The sequence below is a fragment of the Coptis chinensis genome, chromosome 1 (assembly GCF_015680905.1).
Source record: "Coptis chinensis isolate HL-2020 chromosome 1, ASM1568090v1, whole genome shotgun sequence".
NCBI lineage: Eukaryota > Viridiplantae > Streptophyta > Magnoliopsida > Ranunculales > Ranunculaceae > Coptis > Coptis chinensis.
The window spans coordinates 4,450,042-4,462,022 of record NC_141456.1 but is presented as its reverse complement, the minus strand read 5'-3'; the positions used below and the strand labels follow the sequence as shown (position 1 = coordinate 4,462,022).

At 34.5% G+C, this 11,981-nt stretch overlaps 2 protein-coding genes across 2 annotated transcripts; one reads left to right on the top strand and one right to left on the bottom strand.

Annotated features, from left to right (window-relative positions):
• The first annotated feature begins 1,283 nt into the window (after window positions 1-1,283).
• LOC147521482 (Cytochrome c oxidase biogenesis protein Cmc1-like protein) lies at window positions 1,284-2,760 on the top strand. Its single transcript, XM_086558938.1, has 3 exons — window positions 1,284-1,442; window positions 2,109-2,256; window positions 2,462-2,760. The coding sequence occupies exons 1-3, from the start codon at window positions 1,388-1,390 to the stop codon at window positions 2,547-2,549; spliced, it is 291 nt and encodes a 96-aa protein (XP_086415064.1). The 5' UTR covers window positions 1,284-1,387; the 3' UTR covers window positions 2,550-2,760.
• Window positions 2,761-4,180: 1,420 nt separating this feature from the next.
• Window positions 4,181-11,108, bottom strand: LOC147521481 (T-complex protein 1 subunit zeta 1-like). Its single transcript, XM_086569560.1, is given in 16 exon segments — window positions 4,181-4,574; window positions 4,664-4,782; window positions 4,873-4,980; window positions 5,067-5,135; window positions 6,244-6,338; window positions 6,546-6,750; window positions 7,780-7,866; window positions 8,043-8,157; window positions 8,446-8,552; window positions 9,257-9,280; window positions 9,282-9,350; window positions 9,502-9,549; window positions 9,698-9,849; window positions 10,363-10,498; window positions 10,735-10,798; window positions 10,901-11,108. Coding segments are annotated over 16 exon segments (1,611 nt in total). The 5' UTR covers window positions 11,038-11,108; the 3' UTR covers window positions 4,181-4,498.
• Window positions 11,109-11,981: the final 873 nt, after the last annotated feature.

Below are 11,981 nucleotides of genomic sequence, written 5' to 3'. Positions count from 1 at the left end.
CAATATTTATATTTTGATGTCTAAAAATTAATTTATATATGAAAATCATTAAAATAATGTATTTTTTGGTGTTTTTTAATAGATATAAATATCTGAAATCCAACCCGAATCCGGATGGATCCTAATATGGTAAAGAGTTTTGAGTGATAATCCAACCCAAACCCGCTCCATTTCCAGCCCTAATCAAAATATGAATCTTGTTAAAATGGTTGGGATTCTAGTAGGGGTGGCAGTTTTGTACACGACCCACTAACCCGACATGAATCCGACAATAAATTACCGGGTTTGGGTTGGAAAAAAGGCTTTTGGGTCATTTAAGGGTTGACCCGCCAAACCCGTCAAATAAATGGGTTGGGTTAGAGTCACACATGTTAACCCGAAAGTAACCCGTTAGTATATCCGATTAGTTCCCAGGTCTAATGGGTTGGGTCATCAACCCGTGACCTGTATGACCTGTTTTAAATCCTTAAACATATATGTTTCCGAATTTTATTAAATCTCATAATCCCAATTATCTAAAAAAAAATACTAAACAAAAATAATCAACTTGATTTAGAAGGATCAACCAACCAACAACAGCATATAGAATATTATAGATTCATTAAATAAAATATATGATCACGTACATTAACATTGAACCATTACCCCAGTCTCAATTATATAAAGAGAACAATGAAGCCATCAAAGTCATAATAATATTTGCATTTATTTAATAATAGGTTTGCCTACGAGGTAGCAAAGTGGACAAACTGGACATGCATGGTTGTTGTTTATAGTTTGGTTATGTTTTTTGTTTGGCTAACAGGTTGTTTCACTTGTTTGGTTTAGGCATTCAAAGAAATCGTAATACTTCAACAACTCACAAGACTTTTGCAAGTTCTTTTATTATTTAGATTAATAAATATTATTTATCTAAAAAAAAAAAAATAGAACTTACGGGTTATCTGTTAACCCAATCCGAAATTGACCCGCTGGCTTAGCGGGTCACCCGGGTAACCCGTTATATATGCGGGTTGGGTTTGGATTTGACAAACTTAACACGATTAGTAATTGGGTCGGGTATGGGTTTGCTCTCCTAACACGTGACCCGAGTATGACACGACACTAACTCGACCCAACACGACCCATTGCCACCCTAGATTCTAGTCACAAACATAAAAACCATATTCGATCAAATGGATCCGGATAGGGTCGGATTCGGGTTGAAACCATCCATTTCCAGCCCTAGTTTGCACGTGCCACGTGGCAACATTTGTTTGCAAACTTAAATAAAGGGTTGCTTAAATTCAGCACTCGTCGTCTCTCCAAGTTAAAATACTGTTGGGCTTACACACAGAAAGTAGGTTGGGTCTTGAAGTGAAGTGGGTGTTTGGGTATTTCTGAGAAAATGGGATACGTGCAAGAAGCTAGGGAGAATCATGTCAAGAAGAAAGTTGAAGAGGGTAATAACACACATCTCTCAATTCCATAATCTACACTGCACTCGTTATTTTAATTAATTTTTTTTCTCATTATTGATCTGAATTTTTGGTTTGTTTATTTTATGCTAAAAAAGATAGATGATTTATAACTTAAACATATGTGGTTAAGTTTGTAATGTGGGCTCGTAAAATGGCAATGTTAAAGATGCCGCAGTGATGTCACTTGGTACAAATCGAAAATTACAAACCCTTTCTTGTTGATTTTGTGAGCTATAATCGTATATAGCCACGGGCGAAAAAATAGATGAAATATAATTTTAGCTTTGAATGGCGGCAAATGTTTGATTGAGTACAATTTGTAGCTTTTTACCAGTAACATTACACAGCCCTGCCTAAGTTAAAATGAGTTGAAGTGTATGCCTTCTTTATAAGCACATTATCAACATTCAACAATATACAATGAAGTACTAAATGTCTAAACCTCTGGGGCTCAGTACAGTGCTAATGGAGCTCCAGTGAGAGCTAATATGTGAAGTCTCTTATACTACTCACCGGTGATTGTATTAGAACTAGTTTTCATCTTTAGGTGTCCAATTTTGTTTTAGGCGTTACCGCACATTCTTATATTGTCTTGATGTCTTCAATCAACTGCCCAAAGCGCATAAACATTAATTATTGTGACTCCAGCATTACGCAGCAAAATGAAGCAGAAGGCACTTAAGGAATGTGAACATTACACTTCAAAGTATGCTGAGTGTGCTATGGGAAGAACGTTATCAGTTGTTTGGCAGTGTCGGAAACAAGCAAAAGAGTTGAATAACTGTCTTCATCAATAGTAAGTATTTCTTTTCTGTAATTTCTTGTCTTCATCAATGGTTGAGCTTGATGCCTTGATCTTTCTTTTTGTCTGACGTTTTCTGACCTGTTTATTGGTCTGGTTTTGTTACTTGCATTAGTGTCATTAAACCGACAAAATTTGAGAGAAATTCAGACTTTTTGCCTCTAATACATGTCTTACTTTTCCTTTTTGTCATTGGCAGCACATGTGACTCCGTATTGGAAGATATGAAGAAAGAATACACACTTCAACAAGATGGAAAAGGATCTTTGAATCTAGGTTCATCTTAGACAGTACTTTAGTGTTTGTCAATGCAAAAAATAGTAACCCTTAGATGTGTTGGGCTAGTGAAATTCATGATAGACTTTGAAACTTTTATTTTGTATGCTTTCAAATGCCAATTCCTTTATTATCTGAACTTTTAAAGGGTGTATTGATTGGTGTGTGAAGTTCCTAACCTGATAGTATGCTTTCTAATGCCAATTCCTTTTTCATCTGACCTATTTAATGATCTATGGATTAGTGCGTGTAGTTCCTAATCTGATAGTATGTCATCTGACAAAATAAAGAGTGTTTGTAAGAATGAGTGCTCTACTTCATGTTGAACACGTTGGATTGGCACCCATTTAGCAAAAGGATAGAAGAATAATGGTTGTTCCCTATATGTCCTTTTACACCCCGACATACCCAATAGTCTCACAGCACCGAATTACTGTGAGTTTCCACATTTCACGGCAACTCGCTGCCGTGAGTTCTCACATATCACGGCAAAACTTTATCGCGAAAGATTTTTTTCGTTTTTTTCTCAAGTTTTGAACACCCACGGCATACGCAAACGGATGCTGTGATGTCTCCAAAACCACTGTAACACGCCGCTGCGAGTATATAACAATTGCATAAGTTTGTTGCCGTGAGAATAGAGGGATGTAGGGGGTGTACCCCTAGGGGTTTGTCAAAGGGGTGCTAATCCCATTAGTTGGGATGTAAATACTAAAATACCGCGCCCCAAATTTTAATATGTTCAAACCATAACTGAAGCCTAGATTTTTCCAACTTTTATTCTTAACTCTTAAGCATGCATTGAAGACATGTATATCAGAGTAGACTGAGCTACTATCTAGATATTGTACAATGCATAATGGAAATACGTACTCACAAGTCACAATGAAACAATTTCCTTTTTTCTAGTGTCAACAACACCATGGAGAGTGGAGACCATGATATAGTTGACCACAAGAACAATACAATGGCTTTTATTTGTTAGAGATGGGAAAACTAGTTCAATGATGTTCTAACTTCTAAGTGATGGTGATTATAAGTTATACTAGTATCAAGAGAATGGTCGTGTTCATGTGTTACAGATTTACAGTACGCTAAACAGAGGAAGTAGTGTTGCACTGCTTGGTTTTAGAGATTTGCCAGAGAGCAAGGAGTTGAGAATTGGGATTGAAGTTGATGTGCTTCCCATAATAACCAATTGAATTATTTTTAATTTTATTTTTTTGGTAAAGAATAACCAATTGAATTTCAATTTGCGTAGTGGGTGAGAAACTCAGAATGAATATACATGAATAATAGCACTACTTGCCTGACAATTATAACGAAGGTTTTGGGTCAAATTTCATACGTTAACAAGCTCTTTTGATATATATATACTATATTATATATATTTTTTAAGACATTTTGGCAGCCACTGTTAACAGTTCCATTGGGTAAAATTCAGACGCCCATCCAAATACGGGTTCGTCAGTGATTCTTGTTGAACACATTGGCATATTTCCTTTTCCAAACTACAGAATTAATATTATTTTTTTTTTTCAATCAGTGGAATAGAGTTGATTAACATATAACTTATATGCGTCCTCTTTCATTTCATCGAATAAACATATTTTATCTCGGGATGTTTCAAAACTAAAACGTATTTGGACAAATATAATTTTCCTTAACTTGGAATTGCTAAAAACTGCAAACAAATAAGGTAAACAAGGTAGTTTGGGACTTTGGGGTAAAGTTTTTAGCTCCTAAGTTAAAGAACTGAGTCGACTGACGTACAATATTTCACACTAACAACTTAACATGTCAAAACATGCTCCCCTTTTCAGCCATCAAAAATATACAATCCAGTACAAAATCTGAAACCTCGACGAGTTATGACCAATCTCTAAAGCCTGTGGGGTGAGGAAATCAAATCAAATCCCTGCAGGAAGACAAAATTCGCAGCCAAAACACACTAAGGATCCTAAGTTGGTTTCCTCATGTTTCGCCCAGCACGAATTACTTCATCCACAAGTAGCAACTGGGAAGCAATAACAGGGCTGCAAAAGAAACCAAAATAGTTATTACACATTCATAGTAATATGGTACATACACAGTTGTAAAATTCCAAGTGATATGTTTCACAAACCCAGAGTTAATAAGTTGGCGCTTCACAGAATAGTTGTCAAAGATTCCCTCCATTTCGGGATTCAGTGGTTCTCCAGTCTGCAGGTTTAACCCCACAACATTCCCATTCTCGTGCTCCGCCTGACAATGACACAAAGAACAAAGTCAATAAACATAGAGAAAAGTTTAGTTCTCCAGACCAAACAGAATATAATAGAACATAAGAATTACCGTAAGAGAGATTATAACATCTTGAGTATCAAGACCAGAATTTTCAGCTAACGTCTTGGGCACCACAAGAAGGGCATTAGCAAAGGCTTCAACCCCAAGTTGTGCTCGCTGTTTAATATGGAATATAAGTAGAGGTGAATAACAAATGCTTAAATATTGCTCAAATATTGCTCACAATAGAATGCTAATATTACCCCTTTAACAGTTTTCTTCACTTCACTCATCAGATGATGTCTAGCAGCAACTTCAAAAGCCCCTGCTCCCTGGACAATAAAAGAATTTTTTTTTTTCATGGTTTAGTAATAGTAGATAACTAGAACAGAAACAAGAACTAAAAATTGAGGTAATCTACAAGTAGAAAGAGTAAAAACAGAGTTATGGATCATCACTGACAAATAATACACACAAAAACAGCAGAGAAGGAAATATATAGAAGGAAACAGGATAAATGCTTACAGGGAACAGGTCAAAAGGGAAATAAATTATCCCAGTACAGGAAGCTTGTTAAAATAAATAAAAGCTAATCAAAATGAAAAAGATTTATTTATTATTTAAAAAAAGTGTTTTTCAATGCAAAAAAAACAGCACGGAGAAAATGTAGAAGAACAAAACATGCTTATTGCTTCCAGGGAACAAGTAAAGAAAGCTTGTTAAAGAAATAAATATATAAATAAATAACCAAAACTAAAAAGATTTACTTTTTCATTTCAATAAATGTGTTTGCTCTAGTGTTATTCAGTGCGAAAAAACAGCAAAGAATAAAATGTGCAGAAGAATAAAACATGATCATTGCCTCCAGGGAACGAGTCAAAGGGTATTGAAATATCCAGAAGAACCAGGTAAAGGAAGTTTTGTTAATTAATAATAACCAACACAAAAACAAACATTTTTATGTGCAATTCTGCGCAATTCAGTGGTGAAATAGAAAAATAAAAAATAAAAAAAACTCTTGTAGAATTTGAACAAAAAAAGTGACATTTATTTTCTCGCTTCAAAGTAACAAGTCAATTAGGAACAAGATTCTAGTACTCTACCCTGACCAGATTAAGAATCTTTTTATTTGAAATTATCTAACACAACTATCACTCTATCAGTACAATACAAACTTTCAAGAAAGCATGAAAAACAATTCAGAGAAGAACTTGGGTGTTGTACTTTCAATACTGCTTCCTGTCCTCAAACTTTACAAAGTATGAATCAACACACTCCGTTTACAATCACCATTACTACTCACACATCATAAAATACTGTATTATCTTCTGCTCTACTTTATATATGTATAATATGCACAGGAATTGAATAGACAGAGCAAACAATTAGGGGATAGTAAGTAAGCAAATGACAATATATATATATATATATAGAAAATACCATAATCACAGCTTCATCCTCAATTGTATTTTTGACAGCTCTCAGACCATCACGTACTGCATCCTTAATTTGGGCAATTGTATGGTCATTAGGTCCTGCAACATTTAATATTTGTGGGCTTTATAGGATTCATTAATATATGTAACAGTGATGTATTATAGTTCATGTACTAGCAGTAAAAAAAATTAAAATAATTAAATATACATGAAGAAAAGATAAATAAATAGCATTTAAGTCCGAAAGTTTTCAGACGAACAGGGAAAAAAAAACAATATTTGACATTAAGATGTCAACCAGTGTACCTTTTATCAGAATTGTGCAAGAGTGGGGGTTCTTGCAATTTTCAACAAAAGTATACTTCTCTTCCCCAAGGACATGTTCATACACTAATCCAGCCCAACCAAGACAATCTGGAGATAAGTCGTCAACAGAATTAACAGCCTCCCCTCCGCAAGCCAATACCAATCTCTCCATATTCCTTCTCTTTGCTCTTCGCAAGGCAACTATCTGCATAAGGCAGAGTTTGCAACTACCAATCAATTTAAGACTAATAGGATGACAGAACAAGAAAATTTCATCCATCACTTGTGTAACAGAAGATTTTATTTCTTAAACAATTATTTAAAAAAAAAATCAAAAGATCGACTTTCCTGCAATAAATTTCCATTGTGCTCTTTAGTCTTTACGGAACTAGAGAGAAATTTATGTGGGTATCATAATTAACAGCTATCTATGTATGAGAAATATGAAATAAAATAAAGAAATTACCAAATAGGCTTAAGCTTTGAGGCTCGCCTTAAGCCTGTTAGGATATTAGCACACTGAAGCTTAAGCCTCCAATGGCAGAGTAAAACAAGATCCCAAAAACTTAGTTTTTTCCCAATGTTTTACTTTTCTAGTTTTCTCCTCACAGCCGCCCTCAATGTTTGTTTGAAAAGAAATTTAAAATTTTCTTTTTTTTTTACTTTTTTTTGCCGTGATGGCTTGATTGAGACTAAGATGGTTTTTTAGAAAAGAACAAAAAAAATGACAATCACTGTAGAACTTTGACATAATAGTCTGAGGGTCAGGCGAACTAAATATTAGTAAATGTTTCCTGTTAAGTTTTAGGATAAGAATGTTTTACAACCTAATGGATAACCACAGGGAGAACAAATGGCGTGTGATTGACAAATACAGTGTAAAATGCACATTCCGAACTTTTGCTTTTTCTGAATGCTAAAAAAGTCCATTAAATTGAAAACAAACATATCATAATAATGAAAATCATAAATATACGGTCATTCTTTAATTTCATTTCCCAGTGAAAGCAGTTTGGTTACTTAAAAGATACCATCGCCTTACTTATTGAAGCCAAACAACACCAAAAGGCTTGCCCCAACTAAGATTCTTGTAAAGGATTTTTCAGCTGATCTAAAAATTGAAAATGAATCTTTTTTTTAAATTAAACATCGTTTAACCAAAAATCTTCAGCAATACAACAATTACAGATGGTGTAGCAGTAAAATCTAGGCGTGGGGAAAAAGAATTACTAACCCCTTCTCTAGCAAGAAGGTCCAGTGATGGAGGATCGATTCCTTTTTGATTGATGACAACAAAGTTTTTGTCAGTGCCTGAGCAAAGCTGCAGTGAACAGAAGTGGAACATTGTACAATTGATTTCACTTTTCAAGCTTCAAGCAAATAAATAAGACTACAAGCACCTTCGCTAACAACGTCTATTATTTTGTAAGCCATTCAACTAATTGTTTGTCAGCCACCACATTTTAGGCAGGAACTGAACAAGTTTACTAATTATACCTTATTTTTAAGTTCAATGATCTTTTTCACTCTTTCATCAACTTGACGCCTTTCAGCAATAACCATTGCCTCTCTCTGCTCTGCATTTGAGTAGAAAAAACCTGCGTTTACTTCACTGAAACAAAAAAATAATAATAACATTAGCTGCACTGGAAAAACCATATGATACTCTCGTGCAAAGAAAGTGTGGAAATCTTTTGATAATACATCGTATTAATATGTTTCAACAGCTTTACGTATACAAACACACGCACAAATATTCATGGTCGAAGAAACAGTTATAACTGGGTATAACAAACGATTCAGACCATGACTGTCTGACAGTCTTTTATCAGACACCTAAACTACTACCAACACAGTATATACTACTTCGGATGAGATATAATAAGTCAACCACTGTTACCTTTTCTCGTACTCCAGTGACACGTTACAAGTCAAGATGTAACAGTTCTCTACACGTCTCTTCATATCAGGATGTCTAGAACCATGATCAAGGACAAGACCCTCCACCTAAAATAACAGAAGAAACAGTGAACCTCTATGATTAAGCAAGAGAGTAAAAAGTAAAACAAATAAAGAGTGCTTTTACATGAGTGTATCTAATCTTCTATAACAACGTTGTTCACAAATGGGTCCTGAGTTCAAGGCAACTGTCCATTTAGAATCTGTATTATTATATCCTTCTTGTTACGAACGGAACACAAAATCACCTTTTACCCTTTCAAACAAATTAAAATGACTGAAGTTTTACTATTTGGAACCGTGTTAGGTTTAATTCCTGCATCGCCTTGTCCATATTGCTACATAGAACACCAGAGTTTCTTATCCTAAATGGTGGTCAATAAAAATTCTAACTTACACCCGTGCCAAGAGTGTTTAGTGTACATACAGTTATTGCTATTCTACCTCGACTACCTTACATTCAAGGCGTGGTGATAGAGACGGAGAGCATCACCGTATAAAGGCGTGGTGTAAAGTGTCAACGAATATCTAAAGGACAAATAAAGAACCTAGCATTCAGCATAATGTCCGATAGATGTAACATACAACACATAATTTGATTGATCTATCACCACATCAGTAAAATATTCAAGAATAACTGAATGACCTGAACTAGTACAGAGGAAGCTAATTTGCTTCAACAGGCATATCAGAAGGGAAATATAACATAACAGATATATAAAAAAAGGCAGTTAAATAACTGAGAGTCATACCAATCGAGTGTCAACATCAAACTTTATGGCGCATGTGCATAATCTCCACCATAAATAGATCAATGGGCTCATCTGGCTTCCTAATGCACAGCACCTGTTAATTTTATTTTCAAAATATTAAGCACCTGTTAATTTCATAACAGCTGTAGCACTATTTTGTCAGCTTTCCAGCCTAATGTTTGATTAAAAGTGGGGGGCACTGGACACGATATAAATTTGAACAATGCTACAATAAAGGTACTCACGGCATTAACAATTATCTCAGTCAACTGATCAGCTAATGCTTCATACAACTGCACAATGAAAGAAACGGAAGTATTAAAAACAGCAGCAGCAGCAGCAGCAGCAGCAGCAGAGGAAACCAGTACTAGAGAAACAATCATAGTAAGTTGAACTAAATATCAATCTTTTGGATAATAAACACAACATTATTAAAGGTACCTTTGTCCTAACTGTTGTTCTGGCTACCATTTCCAGAATCTCTTTATCGGGTTCATCTCCCATCACCACAGGAGTCTTAAATTTTTCAATGAATTGCAGAGTTGCTCTCTTTGCAATATCAAAACCATCAACTAGCACACGTGGATGCATTCCTAGGACAAGAGTAGTTCACGTGTTATAAGAAAGCAAAGAATCACAACACCCACAACACAGATACACAAGCAGAGGCGTGAGACATATACCCAGAATAACATTTTTATGATGAAGATTCTATAAATATATGATATAGGATTAGTGGACACATAAAAATTTGCTTTAACTTCATGAACCATGAACATAAAAAAAAAACTGCAGTCCCGAAAGCAGGCCTGAAAAATAAAAATACCTAGGTCTCTTATATTCAACTTTTGATGAAGCAAATGAATACATCTTTAGATTGGAATTGTAATAATGGGCTTTAAAAGCAAAAGAATAAACAGTTTTCATTTCTAGAAGCCTAGCCATATTATTAACACTTAACATATGAATCTAATGTAGTAACACGGAGCTTTTAAGAAACCACCTTAGCATGGATGAAAAATAATACAAACATAATTTATGAAAATTACTGTTGAAATACTAAACCAACTGAAGAAGGTAAATGAATCCATCTAAAATCAACTAACCTTCTTCAATACAACGTTCAGACTGTTTCATGAGCTCACCAATGAAAAGCACAGTAGATGTTGTACCATCTCCACTTATATCATCCTGAGCAACAGCAGTGCGCGCAATCATCACTGCCGTTGGATTTTGAATTTGCTGAAAAATACGTGAAAGTGAATATCAAATAACAAATATTCCAATTCAGTCACAAAAGAACCCGAACAAAATAACAGCAATGCTCATTAAAAGACTTAACCATAACTGATGTGCAACAAATTATTTCTTTAGTTCTTTTTCACCAGTCAAAAGCACATTAGCCTCGAATAATTATTTTACCAAAACCCCATTTCTCATAGCAAAACATATAAATCTGGGGTTAAAAAAAAACTGACCATTTCTTTCAAAAGAGTGTTCCCATCCTTTGTCAGTTTAATGTCACCTGATCCACCAACAAGCCTACACAAGAACAAAGTAACAAAAACTGAATCAACCCAAGTAAATCTAAATAATAATAATAATAATAGAAACGCAAACAAGATAATATGTAGTAAAGATTACATCTTGATAGTGCCTTTAGGACCTAGGTTAGATTTGAGTACGTCCTGCAAACCTTTTGCGGCATTTATTGTCATGTGAAGTGCAGCAGATTTGTTCAGCACCTCCGCATTGGGGTTCAATACTCTCAGAGACGACATTTTTTTTATTTTTTTTTTTTTACTGAATGAATGAACAAATGAAGAGATCTACTAGTCTAGTTGGAAGTGAGGGTTTTAGGGCTTTCTCGAATATATGCTCTTCGATTTTGGGTTTTTACTAGTTTGCCCAGTCGGTTTTGGGCTAAACTCGTTAGTCGGGCCCGTGTTTTTATTGGGTATGATCAAAGCACATTTTTTTTTAAGTTTTGAAACCCATCTAGGTATACAACAATTTCTAATTTTGATTTCAATTAGAAGTCTGTTCATCTAATTTTAGGGAGGTAGTTCTGATATAACTAAAGATGGGAGGTGTTGCTGAACAATTGAAAAGAGGAGATTAAAAATACACTACTCAAAATTAAGAGGTGTACAGTTTACTCAATGTTTAGTCATTGAAATGTTTGAGGAAACCAATATGTGAAATATATATATTGTAATGTTCCATTTGGGAATGAGATATCGGAATAGATTGAGAAATTCCAATAGTTAAAAATCAAATCTCTGAAAAGAAAATAAATGCCTCAGGAGTCCTTCTGTTGAGCTTGAGGGACTCGTCTTCAAAATCAATTTATGTGCTCATAGAGTTTATTCATATACATGAATTGTTTACTTTATTCTGAGGTAAAAAAAGTGACGCTAAATTTATTCAAACTCCCTTGTTAATTATTTTGGGACTCCATCCATGATGTAATCGACCCGTTCCAAACACGTTCACTTTCACTCTTAAATTCATTTGGTACCAAAATTAAATTAGATATGAAAATATAAAAACTTGTCCTTCCATATGTTCTTTTTCTACTCAAGCAAACCAGAAATAAAAATGTTCTCCACCTAATAAAAAAAAACTCTTTCAAAAAAAACAAACAAAAAAAAATATACAAGTGAAGTCTAATAGAGAGTACGAATAGAAAAGTTCCAAAATATAAGTAAAGTCTAATAGAGAT

Bases quoted from the DNA above. Each gene is read 5' to 3' on its own strand.
- LOC147521482 (XM_086558938.1), top strand. From the start codon at position 1,388: ATGGGATACGTGCAAGAAGCTAGGGAGAATCATGTCAAGAAGAAAGTT. The intron at 1,443-2,108 runs GTAATAACACAC...TTGTGACTCCAG, and splicing joins CAAGAAGAAAGTTGAAGAGG to CATTACGCAGCAAAATGAAG. The intron at 2,257-2,461 runs GTAAGTATTTCT...TGTCATTGGCAG, and splicing joins AATAACTGTCTTCATCAATA to CACATGTGACTCCGTATTGG.